Genomic DNA, 14,953 nt, shown 5'->3' with positions numbered 1-14,953 from the left:
AGTGGGTGCAGTTACCTGGATTATCCAGGTAACTGCACCCCCTCCCCCCTGAAAGGTGCCGATTGTGGCACCGGAGGGGGGGAGGGATCAGATTAGCAGAACTTCCCCTTTAGGGTGAAGAACCGCTTTAAAAACCTCTGGGGGGGAACCCCCTGCAACTCCAGCTTGTAACCGCGAGATATAATTGAGGTGACTCACTCGTCCTGAATTATTGTTCGATGGAGTGGGGGCGCCCCCTCAAAAGTGGGCTTGGTGTTGGGTTTAGAAGAATCTTAGACCCAGGGAATCTTCTGGTCCTGGCCCTGCGGTTTGCCCCTGTTGGTGGAGGAACCACCTTGACGCTGAGACATTGGACGAAGCAGTCCCTGAGGTTTTAAACGAGGGATGTCTGGTGCTTTTCTTCAGTGGAAGTACAGAACTCTTCCCGCCGGAAATATTTTGGATATCTTTGTCCAAATGATCACCAAATAAATGTTCCCCATGAAAAGGGAATCCTGCCAATAACTTTTTAAAAGGAAGCTCGGCTGACCAGTTCTTAAGCCAAAAGAGTCTGTGCATATGTACAGACGAGAGAGCAAAACGAGAAACCTGCTATATTGGGGGAAGCCTGTATGGCCTGAAGATGCCTCAGGGATCCCAAAGAGGACCAGGGGGGCTCGGTCACCTCTGCAAGAGGCAACTTAAAGGCAGAACAAACCATTTTGGTCAGAGTCAGGATCAAAAGCCTCTGCGACTGAGAGGCAGTCATCATCTTCTTGTCCAGATTGCTTGGAAGCAGACTCATCTACCGGGCCCTCCACAGAGTCCTGAGCTTTAAACTCTTCCCCATCCTCAACCCATTCCTGCTCCAGACTAGAAGGCTCCGGGGAGGGGGATCTGTCATGCTTCCTGCTACCCTGAGGGATGGAGGCCATCATGCCAGCAACCCTGTGCTCTAACCCCAATTAGGGCCGAGGACAGTTCATCCTTAGTGATAAAGGGTGAAGCAGCAGCATTGACTGTAGGCACAATATCAGATAGGCGGAGCGGCTCAGATTGCCCGGAAGCCTCTGGTTTTTCAGGGGATACAACACTAGGGATACGACTAGGTTCATCGGGAACTACTACTATCAGCCCTTCCCTGTAGTGTTAGTCCCGCTCCTCTTTTTTGAAGACATTTACCAGCCACAAAAAGAGTACTTGGGCGTAGTATTAAAACACCTCAAAAGGGAAAACCTTTAATAGGGCTTGCCAAGCCCCTATGTAACAATCATGCTAAGCACCTTTAGCCTGCCAAGCAACACTTGTTGACTCACGTGACCCGGGTAAGGGAAAAATTAACTGCTGCAAGTGTCTGTTCAGAGCCTGCTCTGTGTCCCACAGCTGCCTTGTGGAAGCACCGCATTGCTTGGCCTACACAGCTTAAATAATCTGGCTGTGTGCAGGAACTTTCTGTGTATGTGCACGCACGTGCGTGGTCCCAGCAAACAGGCGTGGCTGCATTTGCAAATGACGCGAATCCTCATATGCCCAGATAAAAGGCTACTGTGCATGTGCGGCAAAGCCGCGTGCGCCAAGGCCACCAAACAAAAAGATTGCTAAGGCCTACTGAGCTTTTGCGAATGCACATGCACCATGGGCTCCAAACAACAACTGTTGAGCATAGCGGCACTCTTGCGAACGCAAGTGCGCCCTGGTGAACCAAAGCGAAATGGCGAACCATTGTGCGCCATCATACAGGTAAAAAAACATCCAGACACAAGCAAAAAAAGTACACTTTGCAAACACCCACAGCTAGCCCAAAACTCCCCCTGTATGGTCACCGCACACAAGAGTCCAGCTTCTAGCTAGCTTGACTGTTACAATCACTGGGACGCTGTACAATAAAGGAGTTTCACTTACCTGTGCAGGCACAGGGCAGCTTAAAAACTAAGAGCCCAAACTTCACCCATCACAGTGAGTTCCTTTCACTTGAGGACCTTCAATTACTGGGTACACTTTTCATGTTTAGGGTCTACTCCCTTGGACCTGTACAGCACCCTGCAGGAATGCCTTAGCGCTGTGGTGTCCAGGATTCCACTTCGCAGGGTCCAGCACCCGGAGGCCGCATTACAGGCAAAACCTTGAAGGATCTTGAGTCTTCTTTGCGAAGCTCGGGTATCATTTATCTATGCATATAAAGCCTGTGTCAAATGGATTTGATCGGTCAATCCCTTGATTCATTTAAGAACAGTTTGTGGGACTAGAGACCTGGAGCTCCGAGAGCTCAAACAAACCATGCCATCCACTATGCAGACACTGGTATAAACTGAAGTGCTTCCTGTGTGGGAGGGGTTATATAGGGGATCACTTCCTGTCTAAAGACCTTTGGTCTATCAGTGTCCATTCACCTGGAGATGAAATATAACCCAGTAGGTAAGGAAAATTAGCCTGACTCTGTGTCCCATGATGTACTCAAAGAAAAGGATTTTACAGGCAAGTACGATGAAAAAAAACTATTTTTGTGAGATACTGATGTATGAAAAAGAGTGAGTACACCCCCCACATTTTTGTAATAATGGTATTTTCATCCCACTCTCCCTTTTCTTCCCATTTGGGTATGGGTATGTATATGTACTTGTACAGTATATCACAAAAGTGAGTACACCCATCACATTTTTATAAATATTTTATTATATCTTTTCATGTGACAACACTGAAGAAATGACACTTTGCTACAATCTAAAGTAGTGAGTGCACAGCTTGTATAACAGTGTAAATTTGCTGTCCCCTCAAAATAACTCAACACACAGCTATTAATGTCTAAACTGCTGGCAACAAAAGTGAGTACACCCCTAAGTGAAAATTTCCAAATTGGGCTCAAAGTGTCAATATTTTATGTGGCCACCGTTATTCTCCAGCACTGCCTTAACCCCCCTGTAGTTTACCAGAGCTTCACAGGTTGCCACTGGAGTCCTCTTCCACTCCTCCATGACGACATCACAGAGCTGGTGGATGTTGGAGACCTTGCGCTCCTCCACCTTCCGTTTGAGGATGCCCCACAGATGCTCAATAGATTTTAGGTCTGGAGACATGCTTGGCCAATCCATCACCTTTACCCTCAGCTTCTTTAGCATGACAATGGTCTTCTTGGAGGTGTGTTTGGGGTCGTTATATTGGAATAGAGCCCTGTGGTCCAGTCTCCAAAGGGGAGGGGGGGGATCATGCTCTGCTTCAGTATGCCACAGAACATGTTGGCGTTCAAGGTTCACTCAATGAACTGTGGCTTCCCAGTGCCGGCAGCACTCATGCAGCCCCAGACCATGACACTCCCACCATCATGCTTGACTGTAGGCAAGACAAACTTATCTTTGTACTCCTCACCTGGTTGCCACTGCACACGCTTGACACCATCTGAACCAATATAAATTTATCTTGGTCTTATCAGACCACAGGACATGGTTCAAGTAATCCATGTCCTTAGTCTGCTTGTCTTCAGCAATCTGTTTGCGGGCTTTCTTGTGCATCATCTTTGGAAGAGGCTTCCTTCTGGGACGACAATTTGACCAAATTGGACAATCAGACCAATTTGATGCAGTGTGCGGCATATGCCGTGTCAGCACTGACAGGCTCACACCCCACCCCTTCAATCTCTGCAGCAATGCTGGCAGCACTCATACATCTATTTCCCAAAGACAATCTCTGGATATGACGCTAAGCATGTGCACTCAACTTCTTTGGTCAACCATGGCGAGGCCACCATGCTGCAACTCAGTTTCAGGGTCTTGGCAATCTTCTTATAGCTCAGGCCATCTTTATGTAGAGCAACAATAATGGGAGTGTGACTGTCTCCTGGATGTAGCCCTGCACTATAGTCAGGTCCTTGCTTATAACCAGTGTGTACAACTGCACATTCGCACAGCCTGCAGGTCTCCAGTAAGACATGGACTCAGGATTCGAGATTTCTTCCTACCCAAATCATTTCAAAGTTTCCAAGCTCCAGACCCTAATCTGCAATTACAAAACCCAGAGAAAACTGAAACCCCAGTCTTCTGCACTCAGACACAATAATCCAATGCCTCTCGAGCTGTATCTTTGCGAATGCTGTGTGTCTTCGGTCTATGCTCGCACAGTGGCAGGGCCTAGCACAGTCACACCCCCTTAAAGAATACATTTACTTTAAAGACAACAAATAATCACTGGAGGCACTGAGAGATAACAGCCTGTGTCGATGGGCTTCATATGCATCAGATGACATTTCCATTTCAATAAGTCTATGAGAAAGCAAAGACCCCTTGAAGCAGATGAAACGTAGGGTAACTGAAGGCCATAGGCATCTGAATAATATCACAAGGATCCTGATGTCAGACTGATGTCAAGCCGATGCCATTGTCACAAGGCCAAAGCCTGTCCACACAGGCCCTAAGGTCTCTTTCATACCATACGTGCATGAAACCAATGGGAAACCAGATTTCACTTGCAGAGACATCAGTTTACCTCAGCTTTCATGCACATGGACATCAGATTTCATGTGTGTCTTATGCACAGACTGACATGACACTCATACCAGCATCTGTACCCCATCTTTGTCTCCATATTTACATACCAGTATCTGTGTCCCCATGTGCCCCCCCATATTTGTCCCCCTCTTTACATACCAGCATCTCTGCCCCATATTTGTCCCCCTCTTTACATTCCAGCATCTGTGTCCCCATCGTTGTCCCTCTATTCACATACCAGTATCTGTGTTCCCCTCTTTGCCCCCCTCTTCATATACCAGCATCTGTGTCCTCATCTTTGCCCCCCTCTTCACATAACAGTATCCATGTCCCCCTCTTCACATACCAGTATCTGTGTCCCCCTCTTCACATAACAGTATCTATGTCCTCATCTTTGTGCCCCTCTTCACATAAGTATCTGTGTCCCCGTCTTTACATACCAGCATTTGTCTCCCCCTCTTCACATACCAATCCCCATCTCTGCCCCCATCTGTGTCCCCGCCATTCTGTTCCCTTGCTGACAGTGCCCTTTAAACACCACACACCTACCCTAACTTCCTGCGGGCATCCAACATGAAGAGGAAAAGGCGGGCTGTAGACTCTGCATTCCCTCCCACTTCCTGTCACATGGGAGGCATGCAGAGCAGTGCTGTCCATTTTGCCTGCGTTCCAGTGTGGAGCTGTCAGGGAAACGGCAGACATGCTGCATAATCTTCTTGCAGAGACCTGCGATTTTCTGCTGCAGAAAAGGACATGTCTCTGCAGATGGTGTGAATGAGCCCCAAAGGTTGTTGAATTATACAATCAGAGGCAAATATCACTGTTAAAAACAAGAAAAAAAATGTAGTCTTCTATTCTAACCTCAGGAATAAATGAAACATAATATATCGTGTTTTTTTTTTTTTTTTAAAGGTATGGCTCTTAGTAGTTGAAAATCTTACCTTTGACATAAAAAGTGGCTGCAACGTACCAGTACATTCATACAGTGAATTGAGATGATTCCAAAAAACAAAAGGCTCACTGGCCCCAACTGTAAAAGACAAATAGAAAAAAGGAAAGGGAAGCTCTCTCTATATGGAAAATAATATTTTTTTAGCAATACAATTACTATGTATAGAGATAACCCCCTTCCCACAAGCTGTACAAAAATATGTGACAGGTTTTAATGCCATGCTAGCACATAAATCTGTACAGCCGGCATTCCTGTTTTGTGCTGGGAGAAGCGCTCAATCATGCAACCCCAGTACTGTGACCAAGCTGTCACTGAGCGCAATCAGGAACCAACAAGATGCACTCCAGATGACGTGATCACTGTGACAACCAATGACGGTGATCACATGATCAGGACCCCGATTACTGCCAGCAGAAAGGGGCTAATGTGTATGTCTGGGCAAAAAAAACACATTAGTTAATTTCTCCAATACATCACATTTCATCTAGTTTTTTTATTTATTTATTTTTAGTCGCCTCAAAAAAGTGGTAAGTACAAAAATGGCAGTTGAAATCCAGAGTGTCCACCTTCCTGTCCGCTCTACCTGTACTACACTAAATTCATAATTACTTGAGTCCCAGCACCTTTAGGCAGATCGAAACATACCTTCTCTTCTTTGATCCCCATCCCTTGCTATCATCCATCGCTGCTTGCTGGTCTTTGGGTGTCTTCATTAACTGGCGCGGGATGACATCGCTCCTACACATGCGGGATGACGGCGCTCCTACAAGTGCACAGAAGTCGGTAATTCTGGCAACACAGGTACCGTGTCAGGTATGTAAGCTAAGCTGTGCATGCGCAGCTCAGTTTACAAACCAGAGAACACAGCAAGCAGGCAGGTAGGTGCATTTTATTGCTGAAGAGATTTGTCCGCCGCAATGTCGCAGTCGTGTTAAAAATCGCCGATAACCACCATTACCAGTAAAAACAATAAAAAATAATAATAAAAGTCCCTAAATCTATCCCATAGTTTGTAGACGCAATATTTTTTTGTGCAAACCAAATACGTAGAAGAATACATATTGGCCTAAACTGATGAATACATTTCGTTTTTTTTTATTTTTTTTTGGGGGGGGGGGGGGGGATTTGTATTAGAGCAGAAAGTAAAAAAAAAAAAAAAAGATTTTTCAAAACGATCACTCTTTTTTTGTTTATAGCTAAAAAAAAAAACTAAAAAAAAAAAAAAAAAAAAAAAAAAAAACGCAGAGTTGATCAAATACCACCAAAGGAAATCTCGAATTGTGGGGGAAAAAAAAAGGACATCAATTTTGTTTGGGTACAATGTCGCATGACCGCGCAATTGTCAGTTAAAGTGACGCAGTGTCGTATCGCAAAAAAAAAATGGCATGGTCATTAAGGGGGCAAATTCTTCTGGTGCTGAAGTGGTTAAAGTAACGTAGTGCCATATCACAAAAAAAATGGCCTGGTTATGAAGAGGGATAAACCTTCCGAGGCTGACGTGGTTAAGGGAAAAAAATAAAAATAAATATGCACTGAAACGTCTGCTGGAGCTGTAGTCATATTGGTGTGAACCTCACCTTAATAACTGGTGGCAGCAGGCCAGGTTATAAACGTAATAAAGAGGTATCAACTGAACGGACTACGTGTGTCTTGTGGTAGGTAGTAAAAATGATGGGAACATTTATGAGGATCTAGAAACAAGCTAGTGGTGACAGATGAGATATATACTGGAAGACACACATGAAACGACTGTAATGTAATGGGATTTCCATTCGCACAGCGTGTACATTCATCATTCTGTGGCCAGGAAGACTTACCAGGATGCCAGCATTCTTTATGGCCAGAGGAAGACCAAGGAGGCCTGTCCCTATGTTCCCTTTCAATACATGAATCAACGTCTGTACAAACCTGGAGAGACAAAGACATGGCTATTAATCAAAACATCCACTCAACAGGTTTCTTCACTAAGGCTAATGTCTATGAGATTGGAGTCAAGTCACCTAAACCGGCAGCACTGCACCATCATGGGGCACAGAAACCCAAGCACAGTTCATGGAACTGGCTGTAGTTTAAAGCATATCAATAATCAAAATGTAAAATCATTTATTCATTTCCGCATTGTATTTCAATTATTTCTAACCCACTTCTATTAACCACTTCAGCTCCAGGCCTTTTTATTACTTTTGTTTACATGTAATAATTTGTATTTTTTTTTCTGCTAAAAAAATTATTAAAAACCCCAAACATTATATATATTTGTTTTAAAGCAGAGGCCCTATAGAACAAAAAAAAAAAATTATGGTTTTTTTTATTTTTTATGTCACAGTGGTTTTTCAAATGCACTTTTTTTTGTCTTTTGCTTGAGCTCAGTGATTCTAATTCCGCGTACACACGACCGGACTTTTCTACGGACTAGGTCCAACGGTCTTCTCGACAGACTTTCCGTGGAGTTCCGACAGACTTTCCGAACGAACGCACTTGGACACACACAAGCACACTAAAGTCAGATGGATTCGAACACGGTGACGTACGACCGGACTAGAATAAGGAAGTTCATAGCCAGTAGCCAATAGCTGCCCTAGCGTCGGTTTTCATCCGTCAGACTAGCATACAGACAAACTGATTTTTCGACCTGACTCGAGTCCGTGGGAAAGATTTGAAACATGCTTTATTTCTAGGTCCATCTGACTTTTGGGGGCAAAAAAAATCTGCTGGAGTCCACACACAATCGTAACATCCGATGGATTCATTCCGTTGGACCTAGCCCGTCCAAATGTTAGAGACGCTCCAAAATGTCACAAAACAAAAATACTTTTGAACAATTATTAATAAAGGACCAAAGACCAACTCATAATCTATCAACTATATATATATATATATATATATATATATATATATATAAGCTCCTACTTCCTACGGAATCTCTTAATGAGCTAATATATATGAAAAAGTGGGGGAAAATGGGGAGCTTGATCCCACTGGTAGAATGGAATAGGGCATTTTCCATGGCACATAAAACATCAATAGCTATAAGAAATCAAGAAAGGAAATATAAAATGATTATGAGATGGTATAGGACCCCAGTGGAATTACATAACATAAAAGGGAGATAAGTCAGAAATACGTTGGAGATGCCTTAAGGAAAGGGGAACTATGACACGTATGGAATAACTGTCCTATGGTGAAAGAGTTCTGGGACAATATTTTAAAAAATCTATCGGAAGATATCAGGTCTTGAGGTACAATCAAGTGTAAATATTTCAATATTGAATATTATTCCAAGAACTAGAAAAACAGTCAAGACAGCTATCCTCCACCATATGATAAAAGCAGCCAAGACAATAATATCTCGAAAGTGGCGGCGAGCAAATAGTCCCACAATAGCAGAATGGGTGAAATGAGTGAAATACAGCAAATAGAGACAATGATAATGACTGAAGAGAAAATGAGTACCAAAAACTCAAATATGGGAAAAATGGGAAGAGTTTAGATCCTCGGCATGTGTATTCCAGTACCTACAGTGGTGTGAAAAAGTGTTTGCCCCCTTCCTCATTTCCTGTTCCTTTGCATGTTTGTCACACTTAAGTGTTTCGGAACATCAAACCAATTTAAACAATAGTCAAGGACAACACAAGTAAACACAAAATGCAATTTGTAAATGAAGGTGTTTATTATTAAAGGTGAAAAAAAATCTAAACCATCATGGCCCTGTGTGAAAAAGTGATTAAAACATACTATGGTTGTCCACACCTGAGTTCAATTTCTCTAGCCACACCCAGGCCACACCCACACCCAGGCCTGATTATTGCCACACCTGTTCACAATCAAGGCATCACTTAAATAGGAGCTGCTTGACACAGTAAGGTCCACCAGAAGATCCTTAAAAGCTACACATCATGCCGAGACCCAAAGAAATTCAGGAACAATTGAGAAAGAAAGTAATTGAGATCTATCGGTCTGGAAAGGGTTATAAAGCCATTTCCAAAGCTTTGGGAATCCAGCGAACCACAGTGAGAGCCATTATCCACAAATGGCGAAGACATGGAACAGTGGTGAACTTTCCCAGGAGTGGCCGGCCGCCCAAAATTATCCCAAGAGCGCAGCGACGACTCATCCAAGAGGTCACAAAAGACCCCACAACAACGTCCAAGGAACTGCAGGCCTCACTTGCCTCAGTTAAGGTCAGCGTTCATGCCTCCACCATCAGGAAAAGACTGGGCAAAAATGGCCTGCATGGCAGAGTTCCAAGGAGAAAACCACTGCTGAGCAAAAAGAACATCAAAGCTCGTCTCAATTTCTCCACAACACATCTTGATGATCCCCAAGACTTTTGGGACAACATTCTGTGGACCGATGAGACAAAAGTGGAACTCTTTGGAAGGTGTGTGTCCAAGTATATCTGGCGTAGAAGGAACACTGCATTTCATAAAAAGAACATTATACCAACAGTAAAATATGGTGGTGGTAGTGTGATGGTCTGGGGCTGTTTTGCTGCTTCAGGACCTGGAAGACTTGCCGTGATAAAAGGAACTATGAATTCTGCTGTCTACCAAGAGATCCTGAAGGAGAATGTCCGACCATCTGTTCGTGTACTCAAGCTGAAACGAACTTGGGTTCTGCAGCAGGACAATGATCCTAAACACACCAGCAAGTCCACCACCGAATGGCTGAAGAAAAACAAAATGAAGACTTTGGAGTGGCCTAGCCAAAGTCCTGACCTGAATCCTATTGAGATGTTGTGGTATGACCTTAAAAAGGCCGTTCATGCTCGAAAACCCTCTAATGTAACTGAATTAGGACAATTCTGCAAAGATGAGTGGGCCAAAATTCCTCCAGGACGCTGTAAAAGCCTCATTGCACGTTATCGCAAACGCTTGGTTGCAGTTGTTGCTGCTAAGGGTGGCCCAACCAGTTATTAGGTTTAGGGGGCAATCACTTTTTCACACAGGGCCATGATGGTTTGGATTTTTTTTCACCTTTAATAATAAACCCCTTTATTTACAAATTGCATTTTGTGTTTACTTGTGTTGTCCTTGACTATTGTTTAAATTGGTTTGATGTTCCGAAACACTTAAGTGTGACAAACATGCAAAGGAACAGGAAATGAGGAAGGGGGCAAACACTTTTTCACACCACTGTATATAGGAATGAATCACCCTAATGTATATTTTGTGGGAAGGGGGGAGGTTGGGCTTTTTTTTTTTGGGAGAGGAGCGGAGATGTGGATGTTGAGAATGAACGGTAGGAAGATAATATAGATGATCCCATGTATCATAATGAATCTTTGAGATTGTTTTAATACATAGCTATAACAGATCACTCTGAAATAATCTAGAAAGTTGTGAATATATATTTGTATTAAATAGAAAAATAAAAAGAGATTGAAAACAAAACAAAATTACTATAAGGATAACATAAAAAAAAAAAGACTAAGGCCGCGTACACACGCGCGGACTGTTCGCCCAACCTTGTCCGCTGAACAGTGTTTGGGCGGACAGTCCGCTCGTGTGTGGGGCTTCAGCGGACAGTTTCAGCGGACAGTTGGACGAACAAGGTCTTATGGAAATTCCGAAAAACTGTCCGCTGAAACAAGGTTTCAGCGGACTGTTCGCTCGTGTGTAGGCTTGTTCGGCCAACTAAGTCTCGCGCATGCTCAGAAAGGATTTCCACGTCGGAAGGTTGCATTGCAGTGTATAGGACGTCGTATTTTTCGTCCCGTCGTACGTGCCGTTCACGTCATCGCGCACGGTTTCCGCAAACTGTTCGTCCGTCGTGTGTGGCCATGTCCGTCCATGCTAAGTTTGAGCGGACTGTTTGCCGAAACTGTTGGACGGACAAAGTTGGGCGAACAGTCCGCGCGTGTGTACGCGGCCTAACATTATCTGACAGTTGTACCTTCAACCCAGAGAGTGTCAGATCAAAATGGTATTACATCACATAAATGCTGCGCTACTCACCAAATAAAAAAAAATTGTGTGTGTGTGTGTGTGTGTGTGTGTGTGTGTGTATTAGAGCTGTACAATTGTTAAAAAATCGTGATCTCGATTCAACCCCCTGACTATCTCTGTTGCAGAGTTTGCCGCGGAGAGACTTTTTGCTCACTCAGCTGTCAAAAGAAAACATCAGGGCAGTCTGCAAAGTTTTTAAATATGAAACATTGTAACTAAGCTTCCTTCTTAGATCAAAGAGATACACTTCTGTTTGTAAAGAAAAAATCCTACAGTCTGCCACGTTTTCAACAACCTGTAAATGCAAGAAGTTTAACCACTTAAAGTCTAAATCTTTTTCTGACACTTGTTAAGTTGAAATCAATATTTTTTTTGCTAGAAAATTACTTGGAACCCCCAAACATTATATATATTTTAGCAGAGACCCTAGGGAATAAAATGGCAATTGCTGCAATATTTTATGTCACACTGTATTTGCCCAGCGGTCTTTCAAAACGCAATTTTTGGGGAAAAAATACACTTCAATGAATTAAAAAAAAAAACGAAAATGCTGCGAGAATCGCGATCTATCTTCTAAGCAAAACAATCGCGATTCTCATTTAAGACAGAATCGTGCAGCTCTAGTGTGTATGTATGTATGCGTGTACATATATTTAAAATGAAAACATGTAATCTTAATATCTGAAATCACTATCACACACAGTATATCTGAAATATCTAAACACACAGTGAAATTCCATAATATGAAAATCCATGATATAAAAACTGCAGTCTGCGATTAATAGAACCAAGTGATGCAGCGTGATTTCATATGATTCTTCACATGTGTAACACCCGTGTCCTCCATCACGTAACACACAGAGGATGTGACTCTCACATAAGACGTCAGACTGTACTTGGGTTGATAACACTTTAAGTGTAGAGGCAAAATTAAACTTTGCAGCTCAAATCTCCAATTCTCCTCCAGGAAGCCCAGTATAAAGGGAAATTATAAAGAGACGAGCAACACGCTCCCAATAGTGTAAAATCTGGTTTGAAGGCTTTATTAACACAGTTAAAAACACTTACATCAATGTGCTGTATACAGGGTCTTATATTTCAATCTGTTTAATAGAGCTTTTCAACAGTACACAGCATATGTTTCATAAATGTTGCAGTTACAGCATTTACTTTGTTCTCCAGAGAACAAAGAACATAATCGAACAAAAGTGAACATCACCTATGAGTAGAGAAGGGTGCATTACGTAGTTGTCAGTGGCTATTGTTCTTCCTATAAAGCGCACGATGTGAGCAAGTCATACACATCATCACATTAGTTAAAGCACCCATCATATAGCATGTGCAAGGTATAAAACAGAAAAAAGGAGAGGTTAGAAAAAGAGGAAAGAAAAGAAAAAGGAAGAGAGGGTGCCCCGGTAGCCGAAGAGATAAGGAGGTCCATCCACTCTAGTTTACAGGAGAGATGTACTTAATCCAGGGGTCCCAGGTTGTGTGGATTTTAGTGATATTATTATGGAGGGAACAGGTGAGTTTAATATTTACCATAATTCATATTTATTCATGTTTAACTTAATCCAAGTGCACCACAGATATCTTCCAACCACGCGGTATTGCGATTGTCAGAAGCATATATAGTATGAGCTGTTTAGGTAATTTCGGAATATCAAAGTTCTGTTTCTGTTTCTGGGGCTCTAGTAAGGTTAATGTCCGTGATCCAGCGTATGAGATTAAAAACTCTTATCCAAGACCAGGACACCTTGGGGAAATTCCACCACACACGAAACATGTGTGTGGTCTCCATCGGACTGTTTCCATCGGAGTACCTGACGGACCAAGTTTTCCAACTTGTCCGTAAAATTTTCCGACAAAATGCTCCGATCGGACATACTCCGATCATGTGTAGCCTACTCCGACGGACAAAGTGCCACGCATGCTCAGATCAAATTCCTAGACCAAAGCTATTGGCTACTAGCCTGAACGTAGTCCGGTCGTAACGAAATAACGTCATCACGTTATGTACAATCGTATTTTCCGACAACTTTGTCCGACCGCGTGTATGCAACAGTTTTGGACAAAATCCGTCGGAAAAAATCAGACGGATTTGGTTGTCGGAATGTCCGACCGCGTGTACAAGGGCTCAGATTTTCTGATGATTTTTTCCTTCAGATTTATCAAAACCATATAATATGAGGTCAAACCTTAGGAGTTTCAATCTGTATGCAATCAGGCAGGCCCTTCTACTACATGGTTTTGGTAAATCTGAAGGAAAAAAAATCAGCAGAAAATCTGATAGGGCGTATGGGGCTTTAGACGTGACTTCACCACCACCTAGTGTAATGGCCACTCACCAGATAAACCAGAATATGCGCCTTTGGTTCATTTAGGATAACCACTCCGTTATGTGATGGATCCACCAGCAGCCTTTCCAAGCAGTGTATTAATGCCTTTTGCTCGATTATTTCTCATAAAGATATATGGATAGCCATCATAGTGTAGTATGCAACTATTATTTATTTAAAAAGGTTCAAAAACATACAGTTAAACTCACATGCAAGAAAAGAATACAAGTGAATATCAACATACACACCTCTGCCCACAAGCACTTATGTAACAATTGATTATGCCATCCAGTTTTGGTCACCAATATTCAGGAAGGATGTCCTTGAACTGGAGAGGGTTCAGAAAAGGGCAACAAAGCTAATAGGGGAGCTGGAGGACCTCGGTTATGACAAACGAAACGTACGTCGGGTGGCAGACGTGCTGACGTCATCGCGATACAGCGTAGGTTGGAGAGGCAATTGCATGCCGGCCGGCATTTTTTTATGGACGTATTTACTGCTTTCTATGTAAGTGTATTTCTTTACTTTTATTAAATTTGTTATACGGAATTATGTTATGGTGAGTCTTCTTTCCATTTCCCTGGAATCCTGAGTACTGCCTTTCTAGTTCATGAGCTGCGGTTGACGGTCCCGGCCTGTTTCATTCAATAAGGGAGCCTGCTGTGATCGTGGTCTGAGGAGGTGCTGTGGAGATTAACTATGGGCATGAAATCGCATGCCTTTTGGTAAGCGCATAGTTTGTGTTGTCGTGGCCACGATCCTTAATTTTTATTGCCACTATTAATCTAATATTTTTTATTTTTCCATGAATTCTTATGAAATTTAGGTATTAAGTTTTCACTGAACTATTTTTCATTTCTTGGACTTTATCACTTCACTGGGATTTTTCGAATTTCATTATTAACACTTGTTATAATTCTTTTTATAAATGATGGTATGTTTGATTTATTAGAGGGGTAGATCAACTTTTTTTTCACTACTATTGCAATCAATTAATCACTCATAGGCGTTTATATTTAATTTTATTTACAGTATTATGCATGTATGTGGCTTTTTCCTTTTGTTATGTTAGATTATATAACTTAAACTTATTCACCCTGGAGAAGAAGAGGGGATATGATCGTAATATAAAAATCTTTAATTGGGAACTGTATCATTGGGAGAAAACTATTTAACCTCTAGTCCACACAATGAAGTTGGACAAGAAGCAGTTCAATCCTAAACTGTGTAAGGGGTTCTTGGCTGTTAGCCCTTGTA

The 14,953-nt window shown here is 42.5% G+C and overlaps 1 protein-coding gene across 1 annotated transcript in view; it reads right to left on the bottom strand.

Annotated features, from left to right (window-relative positions):
- SLC36A4 (solute carrier family 36 member 4) overlaps window positions 1-14,953 on the bottom strand; it is a 389,091-nt gene that overhangs the window by 310,692 nt on the left and 63,446 nt on the right. The window contains exons 3-4 of the mRNA XM_077484990.1: window positions 7,227-7,317; window positions 5,399-5,487 (exon numbers count right to left, since the gene is read on the bottom strand). Coding sequence (XP_077341116.1) covers window positions 5,399-5,487; window positions 7,227-7,317 — 180 coding nt within the window. The remainder of the gene's footprint in view (window positions 1-5,398; window positions 5,488-7,226; window positions 7,318-14,953) is intronic.

The sequence above is a fragment of the Lithobates pipiens genome, unplaced genomic scaffold, assembly GCF_037356315.1.
Source record: "Lithobates pipiens isolate NorthernLeopardFrog02 unplaced genomic scaffold, aLitPip1_a1.2 Scaffold_17, whole genome shotgun sequence".
In the NCBI taxonomy this organism is placed as follows: Eukaryota; Metazoa; Chordata; class Amphibia; order Anura; family Ranidae; genus Lithobates; species Lithobates pipiens.
Note: the sequence above shows the minus strand (reverse complement) of the source record. Positions and strands in the feature narration are given on the sequence as shown.